At 37.4% G+C, this 23,274-nt stretch overlaps 3 protein-coding genes across 5 annotated transcripts in view; 1 reads left to right on the top strand and 2 right to left on the bottom strand.

Moving 5' to 3' along the window:
• Nucleotides 1-23,274, bottom strand: part of LOC143911118 (lysosomal dipeptide transporter MFSD1-like) — a 356,706-nt gene that overhangs the window by 329,054 nt on the left and 4,378 nt on the right. For 2 of the 3 annotated variants that reach the window (XM_077429867.1, XM_077429866.1), the window contains 4 exons: nucleotides 23,121-23,218; nucleotides 22,920-23,032; nucleotides 22,153-22,243; nucleotides 21,342-22,083 (listed from right to left, as the gene is read on the bottom strand). In XM_077429867.1, the coding sequence (XP_077285993.1) occupies nucleotides 21,918-22,083; nucleotides 22,153-22,243; nucleotides 22,920-23,032; nucleotides 23,121-23,218 (468 nt within the window). In that variant the 3' untranslated portion in view covers nucleotides 21,342-21,917. Of the gene's footprint in view, nucleotides 1-21,341; nucleotides 22,084-22,141; nucleotides 22,244-22,919; nucleotides 23,033-23,120; nucleotides 23,219-23,274 lie in introns of those variants that run through there. The other variant, XM_077429868.1, reaches the window with a different exon arrangement.
• On the bottom strand, nucleotides 421-11,531 carry PNUTS (Phosphatase 1 nuclear targeting subunit). The gene is made up of 5 exons (XM_077429863.1): nucleotides 11,253-11,531; nucleotides 10,276-10,373; nucleotides 9,918-10,192; nucleotides 8,696-9,829; nucleotides 421-2,901 (listed from the first exon to the last, which is right to left on the bottom strand). The coding sequence occupies exons 1-5, from the start codon at nucleotides 11,253-11,255 to the stop codon at nucleotides 1,367-1,369; spliced, it is 3,045 nt and encodes a 1,014-aa protein (XP_077285989.1). The 5' UTR covers nucleotides 11,256-11,531; the 3' UTR covers nucleotides 421-1,366.
• Pyroxd1 (pyridine nucleotide-disulfide oxidoreductase domain 1) lies at nucleotides 18,916-22,117 on the top strand. The gene is made up of 3 exons (XM_077429869.1): nucleotides 18,916-19,356; nucleotides 19,448-19,679; nucleotides 19,759-22,117. The coding sequence occupies exon 3, from the start codon at nucleotides 19,908-19,910 to the stop codon at nucleotides 21,309-21,311; it is 1,404 nt and encodes a 467-aa protein (XP_077285995.1). The 5' UTR covers nucleotides 18,916-19,356; nucleotides 19,448-19,679; nucleotides 19,759-19,907; the 3' UTR covers nucleotides 21,312-22,117.

The raw sequence follows: 23,274 nt of genomic DNA, 5'->3' as shown, positions 1-23,274 counted from the left end.
AAAATAAAACAAAAACATGTTTTGATAATTATCGAGCGCTCCCATTCGTGAAAATTTCCATTGCGAGCCCTAATCAGATTGTACCTACATTTGTATCCAAGGCGTATCATAAAATAATTTACTACTCAAAATCTAATATATAATTTCGAAAGAAACTTTGTATTTTTCTTTGAGTCGTAGATTCCGTGACGTTCAATTTAATATAAAAAAAATGAATATTCAAATAAATTTAATAAAATGTTTAATATTAGATTGGCCATGTTTAAGCGGTTTATATTACAAATACCGAGCGAAGCTGGATAAAACCACTAGTATACAACAATTTTAAACTTATTTACAGGAATTCTACATATGTATGTATACATGTATTTATATACGAATAATTAATGAAAGACATTTTTATTTAAATATTTCTTTATTAAAAAATATACAAATTTTATATTGTATCTTATTATATTATGACTATTTTTATATACAACTTTACAATAGTTTATAATAGACATTTATAATTTCAACAAATCATAATAGTATCACTAAACGAATGCATAATTATAAATCAACACAAACATTAGGAAAATAAAAACTGTCAACACATCGCAACCAAATACATACATATTTACATAATATATTGAAAGCAACGTCAAAAACGTGACGCAATTTATAAACATTTTTACCTAAAATAAACCATTTTTATTTAAAGAAACCAAAGCATTGAACCTTAAAAATAAGAAAAACATACATACATAATTTGTATATGGATGTATGTATGCGTGTATGTACATAGTAGAAGCGCGCCTGGAATTGGAATTAATTCCATCTCTTATGTAGAATGGATCACGCGTGGCACTATGGAAAAACCGGCAGATAATATTATATTAATATTATCGATGATCGTCTCAGCGATTATGTGTACTATTTATGTATATATAATACATAATAACGAAAAGCCACCAACACAGAGAGCAAATGTTCAATTTTAATATACGTAGGTACATATATATCGCATGTTTTGGAGCATTAATTAAACGCAAAAAAAAGTTTATTTTTTACAAAATATATTCAAAAGAAATTAGTAATAAACAAAATTCAACATTTATTATAATTAATATAACAATAACAGTCTTTAATTTTACGCTAAAATTAACAAAAATATTAATTTGTACTTGTATGTATCTCACAAGATATTCCGGAGCGTCAATACCATATAGTACACATGTGTATGTATGTGTATGGTATGTACTTTTACAATATTTACAATAATTATCAATAAGAGCACCGCAAACGAATACATATACGTAATATCACCGAAATAGTTTTGTCTTTGTTTTCAACTCACAACCGTAGATAGGTAGGTATTTAGCGAGATTTAATAATGAGACCGGTTTCCAGTCGAATGTACAAAAGGACAGGAGTCGCCTTGTCTGCAGAATCCTTTCTTTTGGAAGTGCGTGCAGGGCCTACCGGTGCCGCGATGTCCGCCGCTTCCTCTGTGTGGTCCATTCCAACCGGGACCTTTTGACCTCCAATTCATATGCCCGCCTCTCGGAGCGGGACCTCTGACACCGCCACCCCTATTTTTCGCAAAACCATAAGGTCCAGGCCCATTTGGACCGGGGCCCATCGGTCTGTTCATGCCTACCGGCCCAACAGGCCCCGGACCCATTTGACCCGAAAAGCCTGATGGGAAATTCAGGCCGTTCACATTATCCATCATTGGATACTCGTTCATCGGCCCGGGAAACATTTGACCCGGGCCTCCGTTCAAGAACATTTCTGGGTTCATGCTCGCATCCGGCATCATCATATTCGGCCCGTTCACTGGCCATTCGTTGGGCATTCCGGGCATCACACCGGGATTATTCTGAAATCCCGGCAATACGAAAGGTGGGGGGTTATTAAAGCCCGTATTAAAGGGAGGCAAATTCTGGAACATTTGCGGATTTGGCATTCCGGCGTTCGGCACAATTGGATGATTAATTTTCGGCTCGGGCCATGGAGTATTATGGAAGTTGTTTACGCTGTCGGGATTTCCCGTTACGTCGTCCAGTGGAATATTGATCGGTTCAGACATGGGATGATTCTCAACGTCAGCTTCAGCTGGAAAATCTGGTATCATGCCTTTGTTGAAATATATTGCTTGTAAGACGGAGGCTTGTCTATTCGACTGTATCATTTTTTCTTTACTATTCTTGCCAAAGTCGACCATAACCTCCTTACTTATGTCGACGGGAATTAATTTTCGCCATGAAATTTTCTCTTCCATATAATCTTCGGTGGCTAAATTTCTTACTTTTTTGACCGCTTCTCTTTCGTGGTGATGTTCCATTTGTTTCATATCCAAGAAATTTTTGGTTACGTTAACACGTTCAGTCTCGTCCAACTCGAAATATTGAACCTCTTCTAAATTCGTATCACGCCATCTTAGACTTTTCTTCGGTCCTTTCCTCTTGTGCATGCATAAAACCCCTCTAATTCCTCCAGAGTTCCGGTCGTTGAGAGACTCCGTGTCAGACTCTTCCGGTTTGTTGGACGCATCCTCTTTTTTCGATAAAGGTGACAGAGGACTTTCGGTGTCGTGGGTAATTAATTCATTATCACCATCTCCATCGGATAATTTTACAATTTCTTCTTTATTTACATCTTCTTTACTGTCTTTATCTTCTTCCTCGGTATCCAAAGTGTCTTGATAAAAACGGAGAGGGGTTGACTTGGATTCTTCTACAACGGGAGACGTTGGAGTCGTCGGATTGCTGTTCGGAGAAGTTGGCGGAGAAACATCGCCTTGAGCGGGGCTATCCTTTGATCCGCTAATTCTTCGTTTACGCTTCCGGGTTTCTTTTTTGTTCGGTGCTGAGGCAGTCAACGCGTCCATAAACGATTCACTTTCTAGCAGATATATCGCTGTAACAAACAAAAAAATACTATTAAAATAAAATAATGTGCGAAATTCATATCATAAATAAACAGCATCCATTGATAGATCATTAAGTAAAGCTGAAAATAAACACATATGTTGATATACAGACGATTCGGCTACAATCATCAAGGTATAATATTCATCGAAATATAACGAAATGCGATCGACGGTAATAAATCATGGTCACTCGAAAATTTATCATCGTACCACAACGATCGAGCTTCAGATATCATTATTTAAACCATTTGTATACGTGTCTGTATATTTATTATCAAAAATCCAACAATTGTTAAAATAATAGATAAAATTATCATCTCAAGCAACACGCATAAAGCGTTTTTTTACATGTCTATTCGCAACAATATTCTATCGGTCGAATACCTCCCCCCCCCCCCCCGGTCCCTTCGCTTCGCTGTCTTCAATATGAAATCCAAAAATGACGTCACAATAATTATCGAAACCGAATCGGTAGTCTGAAGATAGTTACTGACTGACAATAACTCAATATTGATTATTATCAAGTAAAGCCGGGGGTTATTTAAAAATATGTATGTATGATTAGCACACTTATTATGATGTATGTACATACATAAATATCATTCCAAGATTGAGAGATCAAACTAGTTAGTCAAGAACGCAAGTAGTTGACCTCTGTGTCCTGCGGCCACCTATGAGTTTCAACATAGAAGATCAATGTTGTACGTAAATACACGTAACAAATTGTAAACTGAAACTTATTCCACGAGATATGCACGTTCTTTCTCTTTTCTTCTTTCTTTATCGTCGCGCTATGGTTAAGTGTAAGATTGCTCAATTGTGAATTCGATGAAACAAAACGTTAAGCGACCAATGAATGACTCGAAATGTGTCAAACTTTCCTTTATGGTGGAAATTCAAAAGCTTTGATTAAATATAAAGAGTGATCCAAAGTAACGGCCCGCAAGTTATTCTTAAATAAAGCGTTGAACATCTAATATGATTTGTTGCAGAAAAAATGTCTGTCCGTAGAATTTATCATTCAAATGACCAACGCGGTTTCGTTTACAGACAATCAATCAATCAATCATCTGGTCAAAGCTCTCGATGACTTCTCGTAATATTCAAGTTGCCATAGATGCCAACAATCCTCTTAAACTTCCATATTACTAAAATGTATCGATAATTTTCACCTTCGAATAATTGTCTTTAAGCGAAGCTGTGGTCATATGAACGATATTTTGTGTCGCCATCGATCAAACTTTCAGATACAATAAACATCTCCGATGTTCGTCCATAAAATGTTTTATTTGAAAAAAAAAGCTTCCGGTCCATTGCACAGGATCATCATCTAATTCAAATTATTCGATTTAATTTCAATTCAATAGACAAAATCGTATATGCACTTGATAGAAATAAAACTGGCTAAAGATATCTGCGTATTGCAGTTTCGATGCTATGGAAAGTGATCAGTAGTCACCGGAGCCTGAGGGGGCCGTGTATTGTTCAAAGGTTGTAAATGCATTGTTAAAGGTTTGCCGAACAATGAATAGCACTGTGACTGTAGTCGGTAACCTTCCGTGCGTACGTACATATGTACGATACGGAAATACGCAAAAAAATATATACTATTTATATGAAGTCTAATCATTTTGATCACAAAATTATTGTAATTACACGATTCAAATAAAAAATCGTCAAATATAGTCAATTATTGCTATTGCTAATGGAATACAAATTTGACTTGTAATGTATGCACAAAAGTTACAAAGTGGTATTTGCAAAAATACTACTCGTGGGAGTTGAGACTTTTCGCAAGTGACAATAGGCAACCCTGTTTCCTGAGAAATGGAAACGCCACCGCCGATCTCTAATTATAATATGTACAATACAAGCACGGGCCACCGGTGTGCCAAAAGTTTCATGTTAGATAAATTGTGTGCGACAAAAAGTTGACGACACCTTATCTCTCGTAAGAAATAAACAGCGAAAGCGAGGCTACTCTTTGATTTAATTTCATTAGAGCACAGTAAAAAGTTATACCATATATATATATATATAGTCAACTATTTATCATGCGCGTAAAATATAATAAACATGGGTTACCCTAATACCCTAACACTAGATGATTTTAAATCTTTTAAATACATATTAGAAATCAACAGGTCGATCACTCATCTCGTAACTATCCCATCCCATTCGCAAATTTTATATCCATTTGTGTTTGATTTGTTTAAAATCAATTTATTTTAGAGTAGGTTGTCAATGACACATATTTTACGATGAAAAAATCATAAAACGTACGTATTTTACAAGCTTTTTTTATTATTTGTGAAAAGCCAAATCTAGCGAAAAATAGACCCAACGGAGACAGTGTATGAATTTTTTCGACATTTGAACAAATATGAAATATGTATACCCAATCATTCCAATATACATATAGTACAAATTTTCTGAATTCATTTTGCACCACTCGATTGAAAATATCGATGCGAACGTATTCAAAACTAAGGCAACGGAGGGTTTGCTAGACTTGTAAAAATAAACTGGTCTCTAACTGGCAACTGTTAAGTTTTGTAGTTATTAATCTTAGGTATCCTTCTATGTATATATTTCAATGAGTACATTCAAATATGTATGTTCTATGTTTAATAATAAACTTGTCGACTATTTTCTTATCTACCCACGCGTTACCCCTAATCGTACCACATCCTCGAGTCAATGAACGATGAACAAAACAACGAAGAAAAACAAACAGAAAAGTAGCAAAACAAAACAAAAACGCATTTCAATTTGAAATCATTTTCTTTCACTCCAGTAGAGTAGGTAAGCATTCATTGTTCAATTTTATAAAATTTACGTCCACCCCGCTATGGATAAATAAATTTTAAGAAAAAAAAAAATATATATATATATATATATATATATATATATATATTTAATCCAGAGACGATTTAATAATATATCCAATTCCGTTCCATCATAAAAACGGCACAATATTTTCACTTTTATCGAAATTGATTCGAGTATGATATCATTGAAATCATCATTGTATTAGAATATCATTGAAATATTCCATGTCTTCTATTGGACAAAAAACTTGACCGTTACTCTATTCATATTATATACTATTTTAAATTTGCAGAGCAATTTTGAGGTCGATTGCAGTTTCCCCGTCCTCGTGATGAGTATTTCACAACATGTTTACGTGAATCGTCACTTGCGCATATGACAAAAAGTAAATCAAAGATGAATAATAATATGCGAATGAGAAAATCGATTTGCGCACGCATAAGCACCCTACTCACAATTACTAGAATCATAATTTAATATATATCGCGATCGAAATAGTAAACAGTATAATTTGAATGTACTTGTTATCGAAAACGTCGAAAGGAAAATTTGGACTCGTCAACGACACGGCACGGCACATTGAACCCCAACAGCAGTAGAACGTGACGTCATCGACTCGTCATCAACATATGTTTACTATGCGTTTTTCATCGAGCATCGTCAACACGCAAAGCAGACGAAATACAATTAATAAGCATTATTATTCACGATCTAATAGGAGCGAACGACACACATTGTGGATCTACAATACCGAGAAATTCGACTTGTGACTGATTCAACTCTTCAAATTTGTGCAGATAGATAATACACACGTACATATTACGAACATACGATTCGTACTAATTTTTCTACTGGAAAAACAGTCAATCGAAAAGCTTATCCAAGTCATCTCATTTTCAGACGGGCGATTTCTTATAGACGAGTTTTTAATAAGAAACGCCCAACCATTTATTCATTGGGTTAACTAAAGCATACTTTGCGCAAAAAAATTTGTGGCCAATTGAAAAATTCCTTATTTAATATTTACACAAAATAGGAAACGGGAAGGAACTCATTCTGGTATAACCAAAATTTTTTATTTACATAAATTCTAACAGTTATTAATCTTTAACAGCACTAATGATAAGTTGACGGGAAGCTCTCAAAAAAGACCATTACTATTATAATATATATATTATTGTCGCATTAATTATCCTGATCCAAAAAGGAAGATCGTTATTAACGATCTTTTTCGAAAAAAATTGACTTATCGGGAAATTTCGAATCGTTGATTCGAGAACCTAGCGTTTTTCGAAGACATATAATACGACTTCAATGTCCAACACCCGGTTACATTACCCAAAAACTAGGATTAGAATATATCCGAAATTTCGGAAAACCCGTATTAAAACAATATTATCAGCGTTGGCTTTCGTAAAGAATTTTTATAATTGGAATTCGATATTGAGCAAGACTCATTGACAGAATGAAGTTCTGAATAATTCACTTCGAAATCTTTCATAGCCACTAGCCAATATTGGACGAATGCAAAAATCATGTGCAAATTTACTTGGGACTTTTCCCGTTGACGCCATCTTAGCGGGAAAAACCTTCCCACGACAGACAGTCAACTAATCATAATACATCTTTCATTTTCCTATCTTATTCGCATTCGCTCATCAGAGTCAGTGCAAAGATCGCTCAAAACGCAGGGCGGACAGATAGCACCGCACCGATCGCGTATTTCGACCATATTCATGAGCCAGACATTCATTGGGTCTTGGCCACTATATCTTTCGGTATTGTGCCAAGCATTATATAATTCATACTCTATGTACCGTAAGTATCATTATCGAGCCCTATTACTACGTAGAGCAAGTTTTAACCACTTCTTATTAGTCATATCTGGCAGTTCAGACAGCTCAGATGCTCAAATATTTTTCTGCGTCAGATAAAATCTAGTAAAATGCCAGCTAGGTCAAGTGATGAAATATCACTGCAGTAAATCTTAGTTTCGAGGTACTAGATATAGATTTGATTTAAAAATAGAGCTTGTAAAAAAAGAAGAATGGATCGCCATAATTAAAACTGCATATTATATTTTATATAATATAACGCTACTATCTTAAGTAAAAAGGTCAATATGCATGCTTCCTTCCTCGCAGCGAAAATAATAAAATCAACAGGGTTATAGGTATGTATTTATATACAATTATTATGAGCCTGCTGTTCCATTACAGATGCTTAAGGAATTCAGGACGAAAAGATACTCTCCTGTGTATTTTAAATGTCTTTTTTTTTCTTTCTTTTAGATTTTTCGAACGCTCAATAAGCACCAGAATTTAAAATTACATATATATCTGTACACTCATTAAAGCGTCATTAACGCAGCAGCTTCTTCGTTGCCATGTCTCTTATTCCAATTCAATCTATCGTGATAATACGACAGTTTTTGTTGAAATTTTTGTATTTTTACTAATTAATATTTGACAAATAAAATAAAAAACTATGCTAATTCTTTTCATATTTTTCCAGGGAATTAATCGTAACGTATACCCATGAACAAAATCCAATAGAACCATTGAATTTTAATTGATTCTCTCAGAACACCCAACAAGTTTAAAAATTTAAGATGCATTTCTTTATACCACAACGAAGATTGTAGCCTCGTCTGCAGATCGAAGACACCAAAACAGCAACTGTGACACAACGGCTTCTATAATAAGTACTAGTAAAAATTTTGTTTTTGATATTATTACATAATACTTGTTTGTTGTTTTACAAAATCATTTTAATGTTTTCTAGTCTATCGTCGACAGGTAGTTAGTTCCCTTCTTTCACTTACCAAAACGACAAACAAATCTTTATCTACACTTTGCATGCAGATAAAGTTTAAAGGAAGAAACTCATCTGAAAATATATAGACCATTAAAATAATTAATATTTTTGATATAACTTTTAGATACTTACGCTTTGGCTTTGGAGGTATTAGTTTAATTGCGCCGGGCCTCTCGGTGTTATCTACTATTTTGGGTTTCTTTTCTGGCGGAGCCTCCAAACTTCGTATCGGAGAAGATCTTTTAGTAGCAGCTATAGCAGGTAAAGTAGAGGGTATGCTCGGTTTTTTCACAGAGCCTCGGGGAGGGGGCGGTTTTGCTTCCTCTTCTAATCCGTGAGACCTAAATTTTGAATTAAACATCTTAACAGTCTTGGGACGACTCAATTCATTGGGATTTCTAACTTCTATCGAAATCGACGGTTTCTCCTTCGTTACGTCTGTTTTATCTTTATCTATGGAACTACTTTTCTTGGGAATTTTTCCCAACTTCATTATAGACATTGGCTGTAATTTTAGTTTATTTAGTTGCTCTTGAGATTTTTCGGATTCAATTGTTTTTATATCACTTTGTTCTTTGTTTTTATCGGTACTGTTTTTACTTCTTTCGTGTTCCCGTCGTTTGTCACTCTTCTCTCTATCAGACCCTCTTTTGTTTCTTTGTTTATCGACTTCTTTATGGCTGCTCGAAGATTTATATTTATCTTTACTTTTCGAATTGCTATCACTATTATTACTACTGCTACTATGTCGACGATCACCAGAACTAAATTTAACAGAATTTTTGTTTTTACTACTACTACTAGACCGGCTAGAACTGCTACTCCTGCTTCTAGAATCCTTTTTTTTCTTGTCACTATCTTTATCTGCACTACTGATTGTACTTTTTTTATCTGATTTTGACTGTTTTCTATCAACTTCACTTTTGTCTCTAACTTTCGATACCACTTGTTTGCCATTTTTATTAACGGATATTTTTAAAATTATGTTGTCCTTGGAGTCACTTTTATCTTTGTTATCGGTCAATCGATCATTGTGCGAACTGCTATCTTCTTCCTCTTCTTCTTCTTCTTCTTCGATATTTTGATCATCGTTCTTTGCAGGGGTGGTGCTATCGCATTCATTTTCGCCTTTGCCTTCTTCGACAGGATTAACTAATACTTCATTTAAAACCTTTGGAATTTCATCTAATATCAACGGAGGTGCCGGTTGGCCTTTGACTAGTTTAAGCCACTGTTCTACCAGCTTGGACGCCAACACTTGAACGACTACAACCAATAAAAAAAACACACATCAATATAAAAATGAATCGTTTCAAAGTGCACATTTTTAACTATCACATAAAACAAATCATACCTGATTGACTACTATCCTTCGATAATTCTTTGACGAGTTTTGGAAAATTATTAGTCTTCAATCGCTCGACATCCACGGGGCAGAGGAGTAAGAGTTCGAGTAATTCTTTGATCAAAGGCCAATTTTTCGCCACTATTCCGTCCGACAGCCATATGTGAACCAAAGTCCAACCACCGGCGCTCATAAAAGAGCCCAATAATTCGGTACCGGTTTTTTTCAAAATTTGTATATAAATACATTTCGAAACGAGTTTCTTCGAAAATTTGGTCATGAGACTGAAAATTAAATTGATAAAATTTTAAACTGTATTCGACATTACCACTGTACGGAGATCGCGTAAATATTCATGTCAAATTACCTGGCTAGTCTCTGAACTTCTTCTTTGCTCTTAATACCTCCAGTCGGAGAGAGCAGAACGCTCAAACACTCGAGTAGCTTGACTGGATCGATGCGAGGCTGGAAAGACAAAAAATACACAAATGAGAACCACTGTTTGAAGTTCATTTTCGAGTCGTATATATTTTTCTGAAGGAAATTGCTAAAATAAACAATCGAGCGATCGCCTTGTTTTGTTTCGGAAACAAAATCAAAATTTCACCGAAACAAAACAATTTAAATTTCGTCAAAAATATTGCACCACGTCTCACTCGTAAATACGATAATTCTTATTCAAAGATAACAAAATTAATCTAAGGTAACAAAATTGATCAGATCGATTGCGAAGTATCGCCGCGATCTCTATAGATGTATACAATTATCCGAAAACATTCTAATTTTGATTATGCCAATTTGACCACTTTTATAATCGACGACACCACTAAAATGAACCATTTTTCCGAAAACATCCGAACTAAAATAATTTGAGGCGTGTTGGCGTCTTATTACGAGCGAATTAAGTCAGAGACGCCATTTTGATTTTCACAACACACCGTTTCCCAATCTTAGGTGGGAGCGCAACGCCAATTTGCCCACAATGACAACGCCAATTCGCCCACAGATGACGAATTCGGAGAATATTCGCTATAAAAATCGCCACCTAAAATCCCATCGACACGTAATTGGGACAATATCAGTCCGCGTGCCTTTCGAGCCAGACAAAGCCACGCGACGTCCTCGACGCTAATTACGTAATTGGCCGACGGCTCAATGTCAAACGGGTCAAAAGGCTAAGTCGCATGTCACATGTCGTATTTGTCAGTTCGAGGGCTCTCCATTACGTTCGCAAGAAAGCATGGCAGCGGCTAATGTCGAATGGCGAATTCCACACGCATGCGCACATATGGCCGACCCCATTCTGCTGACGATTCTTTCTCTCACCGCAGCAGACCAACTCACCATTTCGCATGTGGGAATTCGCAGCAGCCGTTAATCGCCAGCGTCGGCCGTAAGAAGGGCCGCTGTCGAGTCGCCGACGCAATGGCAATGGCAATGCAATGCAATGCAATGCAACGGCGATGGCGATGACAAATCGTGGCCAGTCCGCGGTCGAGCTCGCGACGCGTCCACCTAGAAAAGTCGCAGCGCCGGAAGTGCGCACTTCTCGCTTCTCGCACGGACACGACGCCCGGTCGGCGCAGGCCGGCAACTCCCGTTCAACGCTTCGCACTCTCTGCCAGGCGCTATATGGCAATATTTGGTTCGGTGATTACTAGTCAAATGTGAACCGGTCGCTCTAGATCGATAGTTCGCGAGGGTAACTCTCGGTTGATAGATTTTTCGGGTGTTAGATATTCCGTGATCGACATCATTTTGGGCGGAATAATCACCGAACCATAAAATATAAATCATATGCACGTATGAAGCGATCGTACAATTTTTGCAAGCAACAAGTTTACAACAAATAAAAGTTATTTATTTTCGCTCTCTCTTAATATGAGATACGTAAAATAGGCGAAAAAGATCGCGCCCACCCCACCATAAAGTAGGAGTGCAGCTTAAATATTAGGCATCCCTATCGATTACGTTTTTGGATTTTGGAGTTGGGCAGCTCATAATAATGAAAACCGTCGAAAGACAGAATTTGCCGCTAGACCTCGTTCAAGCCGTGATTTCCACTCTAACTGCAATTAATAACGAGCGAGATCTCGAATAAGGATAGATAATTGGGTATTGGGGTATAATTGATGTGAACGTTTATTTTTGTTCTCAAAACGGGACATCTACCAATTTTTACGTAATTTTATTTTTATTTTTACAAACATATTTTCACATACATATATACAAATATAACTGGAAGGCTTAACATGTAAACCCAGTGGCGTAACTACCGCGCCCGCAGGCCCCGCAATGCGGGGGGGCGCCGAGACTTGGGGGGCGCCGCTAGGCGGCGTGTCTTTTTCACTGATTTTTTAACTTTTTCTGTAAATTTTTTTGTGACAATTTTTTAAACACTACTTTATTTTTCAAACTATTCGCATCTCGTTTTATGTTATGTACATGTATCTGAGAATTCTCTCCTACTTTTGTACATACATATGTATATAGGTGTATATATATATTTTTTTGTGTTAATACAATTACACAAAATTAAATGAGGCGTGAAAACCAATAAAATTTTACAACTTTGTATTTATTTTCGAGAATAGCATTGAAATCTCCGACCAAAATTATTTCATTGCAGACCGTCATAAAAGTCAAAAGCATGTCGGTTTTATAATGGGTCGACCTTTTTTTTAACATAAGTTTAACGTCTTTCCATTAATAAATCATAGAACGCGACCAAAATATGTCAATTTTACAACTTTACTCATAAAATCATTGTGTTCGTTCAGACTTTTCTTCAGTTGATTTTGAACACGCTCTGGAATCGGATCGCGATTGATTATAATTAAAACTAGCTCCCGAAACGTGTTTGATCATTGTATATAAAAACTAACTCAGGGTAAACTTGCTCAGGGTAAAGTGACGTGAAGTGTACCATTGTGTTATCCCTGTAGTTGAGAAATCTTTCGCGATACATATATTTTTTTTAATATGAGTAGTTTTTAGAAAAAATTCAGTGGAGCAGAATCTCGAAAGCGAAAAAATACTCAAATCGCGAGTTCATCGAAATTGACTAAAATCCACAAATTTTTCAAAGCCTCTAGTGACATAGTGGAATTAAGTCCTCCAGCATTTTTATCAGAAAAACAACCTAGCTCTCCTTTGAGCAATACCGATGTAATCGAACCAGCAGTTACGGATAATACGGCGAACTTAACTGTTGCAGAAATTCAATCGACTGAGCCTAGCTCTTCTTCCTCAAACATTTCCGGTGAAGTGGTCGATTCATTTATAAGGTTCCTTCTTCAAGAAAAATCCGACTGACCGAGGACATTACACAAATGAGCTGACAGAAAATGACACTAATCTGAGGAAATTTATATTGAATCACGGTACTTGCCAACCTGATCTTGTATCTTTTCCTCGAGACCTCGTTGGAAAAAGATGCTTTTCTAAAAAATATTTTAAGTGGACCAACCAGTCTGGGATTGAAATACAAAGGACGTGGCTAGGTTACTCGGTAAAACTGAATAGAGCGTACTGTGAACCACGTTGGCTTTTTGCTGACAAAAAAAATAAATATTATAATTCCTCTTGGGTTGAAGACATACAAGACTGGAGAGGACTTTCAAAAAAAATTTCAATTCACGAAAAATCTCAAGTACACACTAAATCCTTTTGTACGTACGATTTGTGGAAAAATTCTGAGACAATTGATGAATATATCTCGTCAGAATTGAAAAGTCGTGTAAACTACTGGCGTCAAGTGATTCATCGTATTATTAATGTAATATTAACATTGGCCAAATGTAATTTGGCATTTCGAGGCCATCAAGAAAATATCGTGTCTTCTAAAAATCCTTCTTAACTTGTTCCCGGACAAATCAACTCTTCCGCGGTTTCCCAAAAGCTTCTTATTTTTTTGATGTGGTTGAACAAATTTATAAATTTTTCGCTGTCAGCATTAACAGGTGGGAAGTTTTTAAGGAAAATTCACCATCAGTTACTTAAAAAAGATTGAACCCTACTCGTTGGTCTTCAAGACTAGATTCCATCAATGCACTTCGATATTCATATACAGATGTTTTAAAATGTCTTACAGAAATAATTTTAAAAAGTAAAAGAAAGGATGAACAATCAGAAGCAAAGGGACTAAAAAAGAAAATGGAAAGTTTCGAATTTATTCTCCTACTCGTGCTTTTTGATAACATTCTTCAGCCTCTCAACTTTGTATCAAAGCTCCTACAATCAAAAAACGTCGATGTTATCAGTGCTCAGTCGATGATCAAAAATGCATACGACAATCTCAATCGTTTTAGGAATACATTTGAAGAATTTGTAACGATTTCATCAACGATTGCAACAAAATGGGGTTTGGAGCCAAAATTGACATCGAATCGTCAATCTTTTGTCAAAAAGTACTTCGATGAACTTAGTAATGATACACGATTCCAAGATTCATTGAAAAAGTTTGAAATAACAATTTTTAATGCGGCACTAGACGTAGCCTTGATGCAATTGAAGGTTCGTTTTACATCTTTTAACGATATTATTTCAAAGTTCGCCTTCCTACAAAGTAAAAATCTCATTCAATTATCAGATGACGACTTATATCGTGAAGCCAAATCTTTAGCCGACCAATATGTCAATGACTTTGGCAAGTCACTACCTAACCAGGTGCTTGATTTTCGTTCGTGCTTAAGAGAAAAAATAGAGAAGATCGACAGTGTTCATAATTTGGCGAAGCTCTTCATTTGTGATTTTTACACTATAAATTCGTCATTTCCTGATATCGCCGCCGCAATCATCTTGTTCCTCACGCTTCCGGTAACTGTAGCCACTGCTGAGCGCTCGTTCTCTAAGTTGAAACTTATTAAAAATTACTTAAGGTCAACTATGTCACAACATCGACTCAAAGGATTAGCGCTGATTAGTATTGAACATGAGAGAACAAATAAAATGAAAATTAACGAAATAATCGAAGTGTTTGCCAATGCGAAGTCCAGAAGAACAGATTTTTCTACGTAAAAAGGTATGTATTTTGAAAAATTATTTTGCCGAAAAGAAAATAATATGTGTATATGGGGGGGGGGGGGGGGGGCGCCATAAAATATTTTGCGGGGGGGCGCCTGGAATTCACGTTACGCCACTGTGTAAACCCCAAATGCGGCTTCCTGTTCCACATAATTATTACATAGATACATGTAAATCTAAATATCTGATATCTATGGTCAGTATACATATATTACAAACATCGTATTAATACGATAAATAACTTTCATGTAACAATACGAATTTTTTATATTCGATAAACAACCACAGAGACATCTATGGTGAGCAATATGGCGAAACCTAAGATATAATCCCGATGCCTCCGGCACCCCGGGACCTTCACCCCCGGCGCCTCCGACGCCCCGGGGTGTCGTTTTCAAAAAAATGAAAAAAATGAAACAAAAATTAAAAATATTGTGGGATTTTATGTGTGTGAGTGAATTATGTAATGAGTAATGTTGAGGGGTGGTGTACAGGCAGTGGTACACATGTGTACCACAGTTAGGAGTTTGTACCCCAGACTCCGGTTGACAGTAGTCTTCCGGTTGACTGTTGAGGCTGGCGGATGCGCATTGCATTGTGTTATATTGTATAATAAACGTTGATCATTGACTCAACATCGCCTCTGATTATCTCTCCTGCAATCCTCCCTATATCTCGAACTCTACAATATGAAAAATATGATAAAAATGAAAAATCTGAAAAAAGCTGAAAAAAATGAAAAATATTGTTGCTTAGGGGTGGGTGGAGGATCCAAGTAAAAGGCCAAAGTCGTCTCACAGCATTTATTGATGATTAAGGAGATACACGCACTGGCAGTGCTCAGTCCAGAATGACCTGATATCGCCTAAGTACCGCTTTATAAGGGGTAGATCTCTCAGGACATCGTCGACGTCTAAATTGTTTACCTATTGTTATAGTCACGTACTCGGATATGTATTCCCACGAAATTCGGTCCCACGGTATGGGTCACTTCTGAGAACTCCACGGGAATGCGATCGAGTATCGCTATCGCCGCTAAGTGCAATCATTGTTTAGCCGACAGCACTTAGTCTAGAGATAATCCTCGAAACCAATTATAACGGTCGCATGGTCAGGGATGCGCCTCGGCTTAATCCGATTGCAACTACTTGGCGGCTCTTTTTAGTATACGTAAAAATATGAAAAAAATGAAAAATATTTTTTGAATTTTAAATGCTTTATATTATTACAAAATTATGTTCACAATACATCTTATATCTATTTTAATAGCTACTGATCTACTGATCATTTTCTATTTTACAATTTAATTTAATTTGGTTAGTAATCATAGTATTATATTATTCTAATGTTAATCTACAGCATAATAGGAAAAAGAGCTCAAAAACCTATTTACAATCCTTATAATGAAAAATATGAAAAAAAAATGGTTCCCCATACTGGTTGATCGTCCGTCACATACAAATATACAAATATATATATTTAGCGACAGTTCGTTTTATATATTCTTCTTCTTGTTAATGCCTTGTCTGCATCCGGACGTTGGCGACCACCTCGTCGATTATTTGAAGATATCCGCATCGGTCTTCAGCGGCTCGGAACAACTCTTCGGCGCTCATATCGGTCCACATGCGCATGTTTCAAAGCCAAGATAACTTTTTCCTGCCAATCCATTTTTTCCTTCTATTTTCCCATGGTTATCAAACGGAGAAATTCGTATTTTGGACCCCGTATCATGTGTCCGAGGCACTCCATCTTTCTCCGCTTGATGACAGAAACAAGTTCCCTGCCTCTCCCCATCATGCCGAGGACAGCTTCGTTTGATATCTTTTTGGTCCACGGAATCTTCAGCATACGCCTATAGACCCATATCTAAAAAGCTTTGATGCGGCTGATCATCTTGGTCTTCAGAGTCCACGTCTCACATCCGTGTAGTAATACTGTCCAGACGTAGCTCTTCGCGAATCTCAACCGCGTATGAAGATTGAGATGATATTTTTATATATAGTACTAGCTTTATTACCCGACTATGCCCGGGGTGTATAAAAAATAAATAAATAAATTAATTAATTAAAAAAAATATATATATAAAAATATATTTATTTATTTTATTAGGAGCGGCACCCCTGACAGGGGCCTAATGGGGCTGCGCCCCCTTCGGCGGGCCCCCATGGGTACTGCGCCCCCTTCGGAGGGCCCCCATGGGGGTTGCGCCCCCTTCCGCGGGGCCCCATGGGGGCTGTGCCCCATCTGGCTGCGCCCCCTACGCAAAAAAAATAAATCTAACGTGTTGTTCCCACCCAACCTACGACCACCCAAACACGCACTGGCACATACATACATACATACACCAACCATTAGTGTTTTATATATATAGTATTCAATATATGTATAACGAACGGTTTGCGCGCGCTACTACTGATCTCGCGGTGGGAGACCAGATGGCGGAATGGCGTCGTCCATTCTTACAGGTAGCGCGTTATTAGGAAACATTGACTAACCTCGGATACAGTTTAAATAGTCGGGAAGGTTCCTGATTGCTAGCTCGTCACGATGAAGCACCGCTGGTCTGGTCACAACAACGGGGGGTGAAGGCAGGAGACAAGCTCTGTTCTGCCTCGTGTAGAAACAAGATGGCGATATCTGGGCGCGCCTCTGTAGGTGGCTCGGCAGAGAAGCTGGAGGGGAAGGTCCTTCCCTGGTGGCGGTTGGCGGGCGAGAGAGCCACTCTCGATCCTGTCGAAAGGGACCATCCGCTTTTCGCGACTGGGTGTCACGGGTGCCACCCTAACCATCACTACTGCTACCAACTGTAGGGACACTCGGAAGGACGTCGCGTTACAAATAAAGGTCTGTTCATACCTATCCAGCACGACCCGTATTCTGCAGGTGTCATGCAAGTGCGGATAGTATTCTTTGGTACATTATATGGACGTATTCATACTCCATTCACGCATGCGCATTTACGTATTCATGCGCATCCATATAGAAGTACCAAAGAATACTATCCGCAATTGCATGACACCTGCAGGATACGGGTCGTGCTGGATAGGTATGAACAGACGTTAAATCGGTCTCCGTGACGAGCCAGAATGTTAAATTACAGAAAACGCAAATATCGGAAGGCAAAGATCGAAAATCGAAAGATCTTAAGTCGAAAGATAAAAAAGGGTGCATGGTAAACGGTACATACTCACTTAATTTGCGCGAGCAGGATACAACAGGAACAAGCTTTTCCTCCCGTATTCTGCGCGCACACATTAAACAAAGCTGTATGACAAAAAGAGAGATAATTTTACCGGTTCGGTGATTACTGGTCACAAATTACTCGTCACAAAGTCACTAAAATCTCTATAACGGAACATCTGGCAGCCGAAAAGTCCATCATACTAACGATAACTATCATAGTAACGAGAACTTGAGTGCCAAATATTGTGTATTCGCGATTTTCATGGCAAAAATTGTCTTTGTGACCACCCCAATGTGACGAATAGTCACTCATATATCATTTTATGGGTGCACCTCACGGGATCGAATTAGAAATGCACGATAAACCAAATATCGGAAGGCCAAGATCGAAAATCGAAAGATCTTAAGTCGAAAGATCAAAAAAAAGGGTGCATGGTAAACGGTACATATTCACTTAATTTGCGCGAGCAGGATACAACAGGAACAGGCTTTTCCTCCCGTATTAATGTGCGCGCGCAGAATACGGGAGGAAAAGCCTGTTCCTCTTGTTCCTGTTGTACCCTGCTCGCGCAAATTAAGTGAGTATGTACCGTTTACCATGCACTCTTTTTTTTTAATCTTTCGACTTAAGATCTTTCGATTTTCGATCTTTGCCTTCCGATATTTGTGTTTTCTGTAATTTAACATTCTGGCTCGTCACGTAGACCCCAAATAAATATACTCTCTTTTTAAAACGGAACATTTCGACGTCCCGAAGCTGTGCTTGGGGACAACGGGACAGGCTACCTAAAAACGGGACGGTCCCGTTCAAAACGGGACGTATGGTCACTTTAGGTATAATATCCACAGGATTGTACGTTTTGAAATTGATCTCATTTTCGATACCCAACCATTCTAACGAAGATTTTTTATGGCCGAGTGTTCGATGACGTTCGCTAGTACGTTTTGAAAGCAGTTGAAAAGTCGAGTTCGCAGTTTCAGGTTAAGTAATAATGTGGCGATCGGCAGTGAGAGCGGTGAGAGCGGCTCGCCTGGGGATTAGCTCGGCGCAGATCGCGCTTCCACCGGCGAATGCGGCTCCGAGCTGGTCTCCGCCAGGAGTTGCGTCGACCTTCGCCAGGAGTTGCCATTCGAAGCCACTGCCAATCGAAGCCGAGGTGGAGTCGACCGCTGGCGAGTCGGCCATCGATCCGGCCAAAGATCGCACCCGCCCCATTCCCGTGGAGACCAGCCTCAGGTTTCCATCCTCTCTTTTCGCTCTAACCTGTCGACTTTTCGTTTTGCTCTGACGCACCTTTAAACGTCACGTCGACCATACTCTGTTTAAGGTACATGCAAAGCGCTGCCTACAAGGAAACCTATGGAGAGGGCCCCGTCTGGCAGCAGTACCGAAGAAATCACAAAGGTCAAGTTCCGCCGCGGAAGACTCGAAGAACTTGCATTCGAAAGGGTATGATTTCGACCGGAAACCCCTGTCCAATTTGTAGAGACGAATATTTAGTTTTAAACGAGGCCAATGTCGGTCTGTTGAATCAGTTCATATCCCCCCACACTGGAGAGGTAAGATTTTAAAATAAAACCAAAAAAAAACAACAGATACTCTCGTTCTCCTTAAATGACGTTATCGTTACTGTTACAGGTTCTAAGCTACAGCAAAACGGGACTTTGCCAAACTAAGCATAATGAATTACTCATTGCGATCGAACGTGCTAAAGACAAAGGCTACATAACGTACGACGTACCCTTCCGAGAATACAATTATTCTTTGTATGCTCCGAAGACGGTAATATGAATACGACGTTTCTCGTAGTCGGGGGAGGGATTGCCGGTATTACGTGTGTTGAACATTTGTGTTATCTCGTCCCCCACGAAACGGTCACGCTCCTGACGGCCTCTCCTCTCGTTAAAAATGTTACCAACTTAGTTCCTTTGGGAAAAACTTTTTATAAATTTGATGTAAATGAAATCGACGCAGAATTAATCAAAAAGAAACATCCGTCATTGAGTATCGTCTACGATAAATTGAAGCGAGTTGACAGTCGAGAAAAGAAAATAACCACTGATAATGGGCTCGTAATTGAATATAAATATATTTGTTTATGCATGGGAGCCGTGCCGAATATTATTTCACAAGGTTTAAATATTGATCGCGTCCTGGGAATAAGAGACTCTGGATCCGTGAAAACTTACCTAGAATACGTAAAATCGGCCAAAAGATTGGTGGTAGTCGGAAACGGTGGCATTGCATCGGAACTAATATACGCTACCAAAGGTGTGGAAACGATTTGGGTCGTAAAAGACAAATATATTTCGTCTACTTTTATCGATCCCGGTGCTGCAGAATTTTTCCGCACAAGCGACAAATTTATCGCCAAGTCCACTGACGAAAAGTCCGTCGTCAAAAGAATGGTGTATTCAGAAGATGAGCAAAGAAAGTCGGATTCGTTAGGTAGAGCGGCAGCTTTGGGACCCGACTGGTTAAAGGGATTCGACATCAGCGGGATTAGTCAAAGCTCCTCGTTGAGAATAATTTACGAATCTGAAGTGATTAATATTGTAGAGAATGATAAAAGTGAGTGGCCTCTGACGGTCAATTTGTCCGATGGCCAGTCTTTCGATTGTGACGCCTTAATTTCAGCGACAGGAGTTGAACCGTGTTCGAGTTTCGAATGCGACCAGGTAGTAGAACTAGGTCCCGATGGGGGTTTGGCTGTAGATTGGAGAATGAACACCTCTGTGGATGGGATTTATGCAGCAGGTGATATTTGTTATGCCAAATGGCCCCATGCTCCTCAATGGTTTCAAATACGATTGTGGTCGCAGGCAATGCAAATGGGAGCAATGGCCGCCAAAAGCATGCACGCTCACCTCACCAGTGAACCGATCCTGCAAGATTTCTGTTTCGAACTCTTCTCACACACGACCAATTTATTTGGGTATCAAGTTATCTTATTGGGGAAGTTTAACGGTCAAGGTCTCGGCAAGAATTACGAAATATTACTCCGCACTACTCCTAATTTAGAATACATCAAATTCGTAATGGCCGACAACAGACTACAAGGTGCTATTCTAATCGGAGAAACTGGACTGGAAGAGACTTGTGAAAACTTAATTTTAAATCAACTCGACTTGTCCCCGTACGGTGATGACATTCTCAACCCGGATATTGACATAGAGGACTATTTTGATTAATTGCAATTTACATATGTAGAAATAAATCTTGCTTCATTTACTATATTTATTTTTTAAACTTTTACATTAAAATGGTATTGTAGAAATATAATACATACATACACTTAATCCTATAATATGAATCATATAAATTTTAAAATGTATAATACAAAAATACATATTTTTATTGAGATCACAGTTTTAATTTAATGAAAAAAAATCAAGTAAAGTCTATGGAATATTGCCCATTTCAACTGAACAGTACATTTAGTAACTAAAACGCATACTTATTATTTACTTACACACACATACTGGTAATTTTGAAAAACAATTCCACGACTAATATTCATATATGCATAATACAAAAATAAAGACTTTTTAAAGGCATAGATAATAAAATGTGAATCCTTTATTAATTTGTCCACTAATAAAATTATGATTACTCAACGTAAGTTTTTCAAGTATAATATGTAGAAAGAAAGAAAAACATTTCAATTACAAAACTCATTTTCATTACATATTTGCATTAATGGCAAAAATATCACATTGTTGATTTATTTAAATTTGTCAAAATATTTGTAGTCAATTTCTATATGAACATAAAATTATTTTAATATTTAATATTCGTTAATGCACTGATCCATCTGGATCAGCATGAGTTCCGATCCTGGATAAATAGCGTGACCTAATGCGATCCGAATTCGAAGCGTCACTTTGATCATGTCTTTCTACCAAAGAGTCATTATTGGACTCGGATTGCAATAATGGTGTTCTATCGTTTGTTTGCTTGTTGCTGCAATAAATAATTTCAATTATCAATCAATTTCAGTATTGTTTTATTGAAAAATTACCATCAACTTACTAATACATCTGTCGTTCATTCGACTTCATATTGAGTATGCCTTTTTGAGAGTAGTCAAGAATAGCTATACACACAGCAGACATGAGTGCCACTGAAATATACAATAATCGAAAATCAACTAGAATGATGAATATTAATAATGTGGCCATATATGTATGTATATGTACATATTAGATATATAAACTTTTCAAAAAGATTTTTTGCAATACTGTCACACGGCCAGTTTCACGAAATTGTTTGTTAACCCTTTGCCCGTGGCAATAAATATAGCAAACAAGCCCTGTACGCGGCACCTTTTTCGCGAATTTGGCAATCGAGTTTTCGACCTTAAATACAGATTTTAATATTTACTCGAGTAACCAGATATGGTAATTAACACATAAAGTATTATTTTAAACAATAATATATCTCGTAGTATTGGATTAATTGTGAAATAATCATTCTACATAATTGTATGAAGACGTGACGTCATATAAACGAGGTATCAGTATGGTTCCACAAAAAACTAATTTTTGTCTGGTATATATTCATTTTAAGCAAATTGAATAGACGGAATTCAACTCAGTAATATATTCAACCAATAATGAACCTTAAAACAGTTGAAATAGGCGCATATAAGCCTCAAAATCCCGTGCAAAGTACAGAAATTCTACAGACTTGTCGCCCAAAGCTTCCATAGAAGACGGCCGCGGGCAAACGGTTAACAACACTATTTGTTTTATATTGGCAGATATATATATGTATGTCGAAAAATAATATATACAAACCAATGAGACACCCGAGGAAAAACAATTCCAACATAAAATAACCACCTTTATCAACGATGATGCCTGTGATCAAAGATACGATGGCTAAACCCAAATTTTGAATTGACTGGCAACTGAAAGATAAATATAATTCATTAAAATGTTACACATGTATGTAAATATATGTATATATAATAGATATTATATTATTTAATAACGTACATGCCATACGCTGTTCCTAACTGACTTTCTGGAATAATTAATGATACCAAAGGCCATAGTGCACTAGCTAGCAACGAATATGATAACCCTAATGTGACCTGTAGAGATTTTAAATACAAATTTATTGAATCGATAGAGTGTATATAATCGATAA

This window comes from Arctopsyche grandis, chromosome 4, assembly GCF_051622035.1.
Source record: "Arctopsyche grandis isolate Sample6627 chromosome 4, ASM5162203v2, whole genome shotgun sequence".
Taxonomy (NCBI): domain Eukaryota; kingdom Metazoa; phylum Arthropoda; class Insecta; order Trichoptera; family Hydropsychidae; genus Arctopsyche; species Arctopsyche grandis.
Note: the sequence above shows the minus strand (reverse complement) of the source record. Positions and strands in the feature narration are given on the sequence as shown.

Coding starts and splice junctions, on each gene's coding strand:
- PNUTS (XM_077429863.1), bottom strand. Junction 10,193..10,275: donor GAAGTTCAGAGACTAGCCAG/GTAATTTGACAT, acceptor TTTAATTTTCAG/TCTCATGACCAAATTTTCGA. Junction 9,830..9,917: donor GAAGGATAGTAGTCAATCAG/GTATGATTTGTT, acceptor TATTGGTTGTAG/TCGTTCAAGTGTTGGCGTCC.
- Pyroxd1 (XM_077429869.1), top strand. CDS start 19,908: ATGAATACGACGTTTCTCGTAGTCGGGGGAGGGATTGCCGGTATTACG.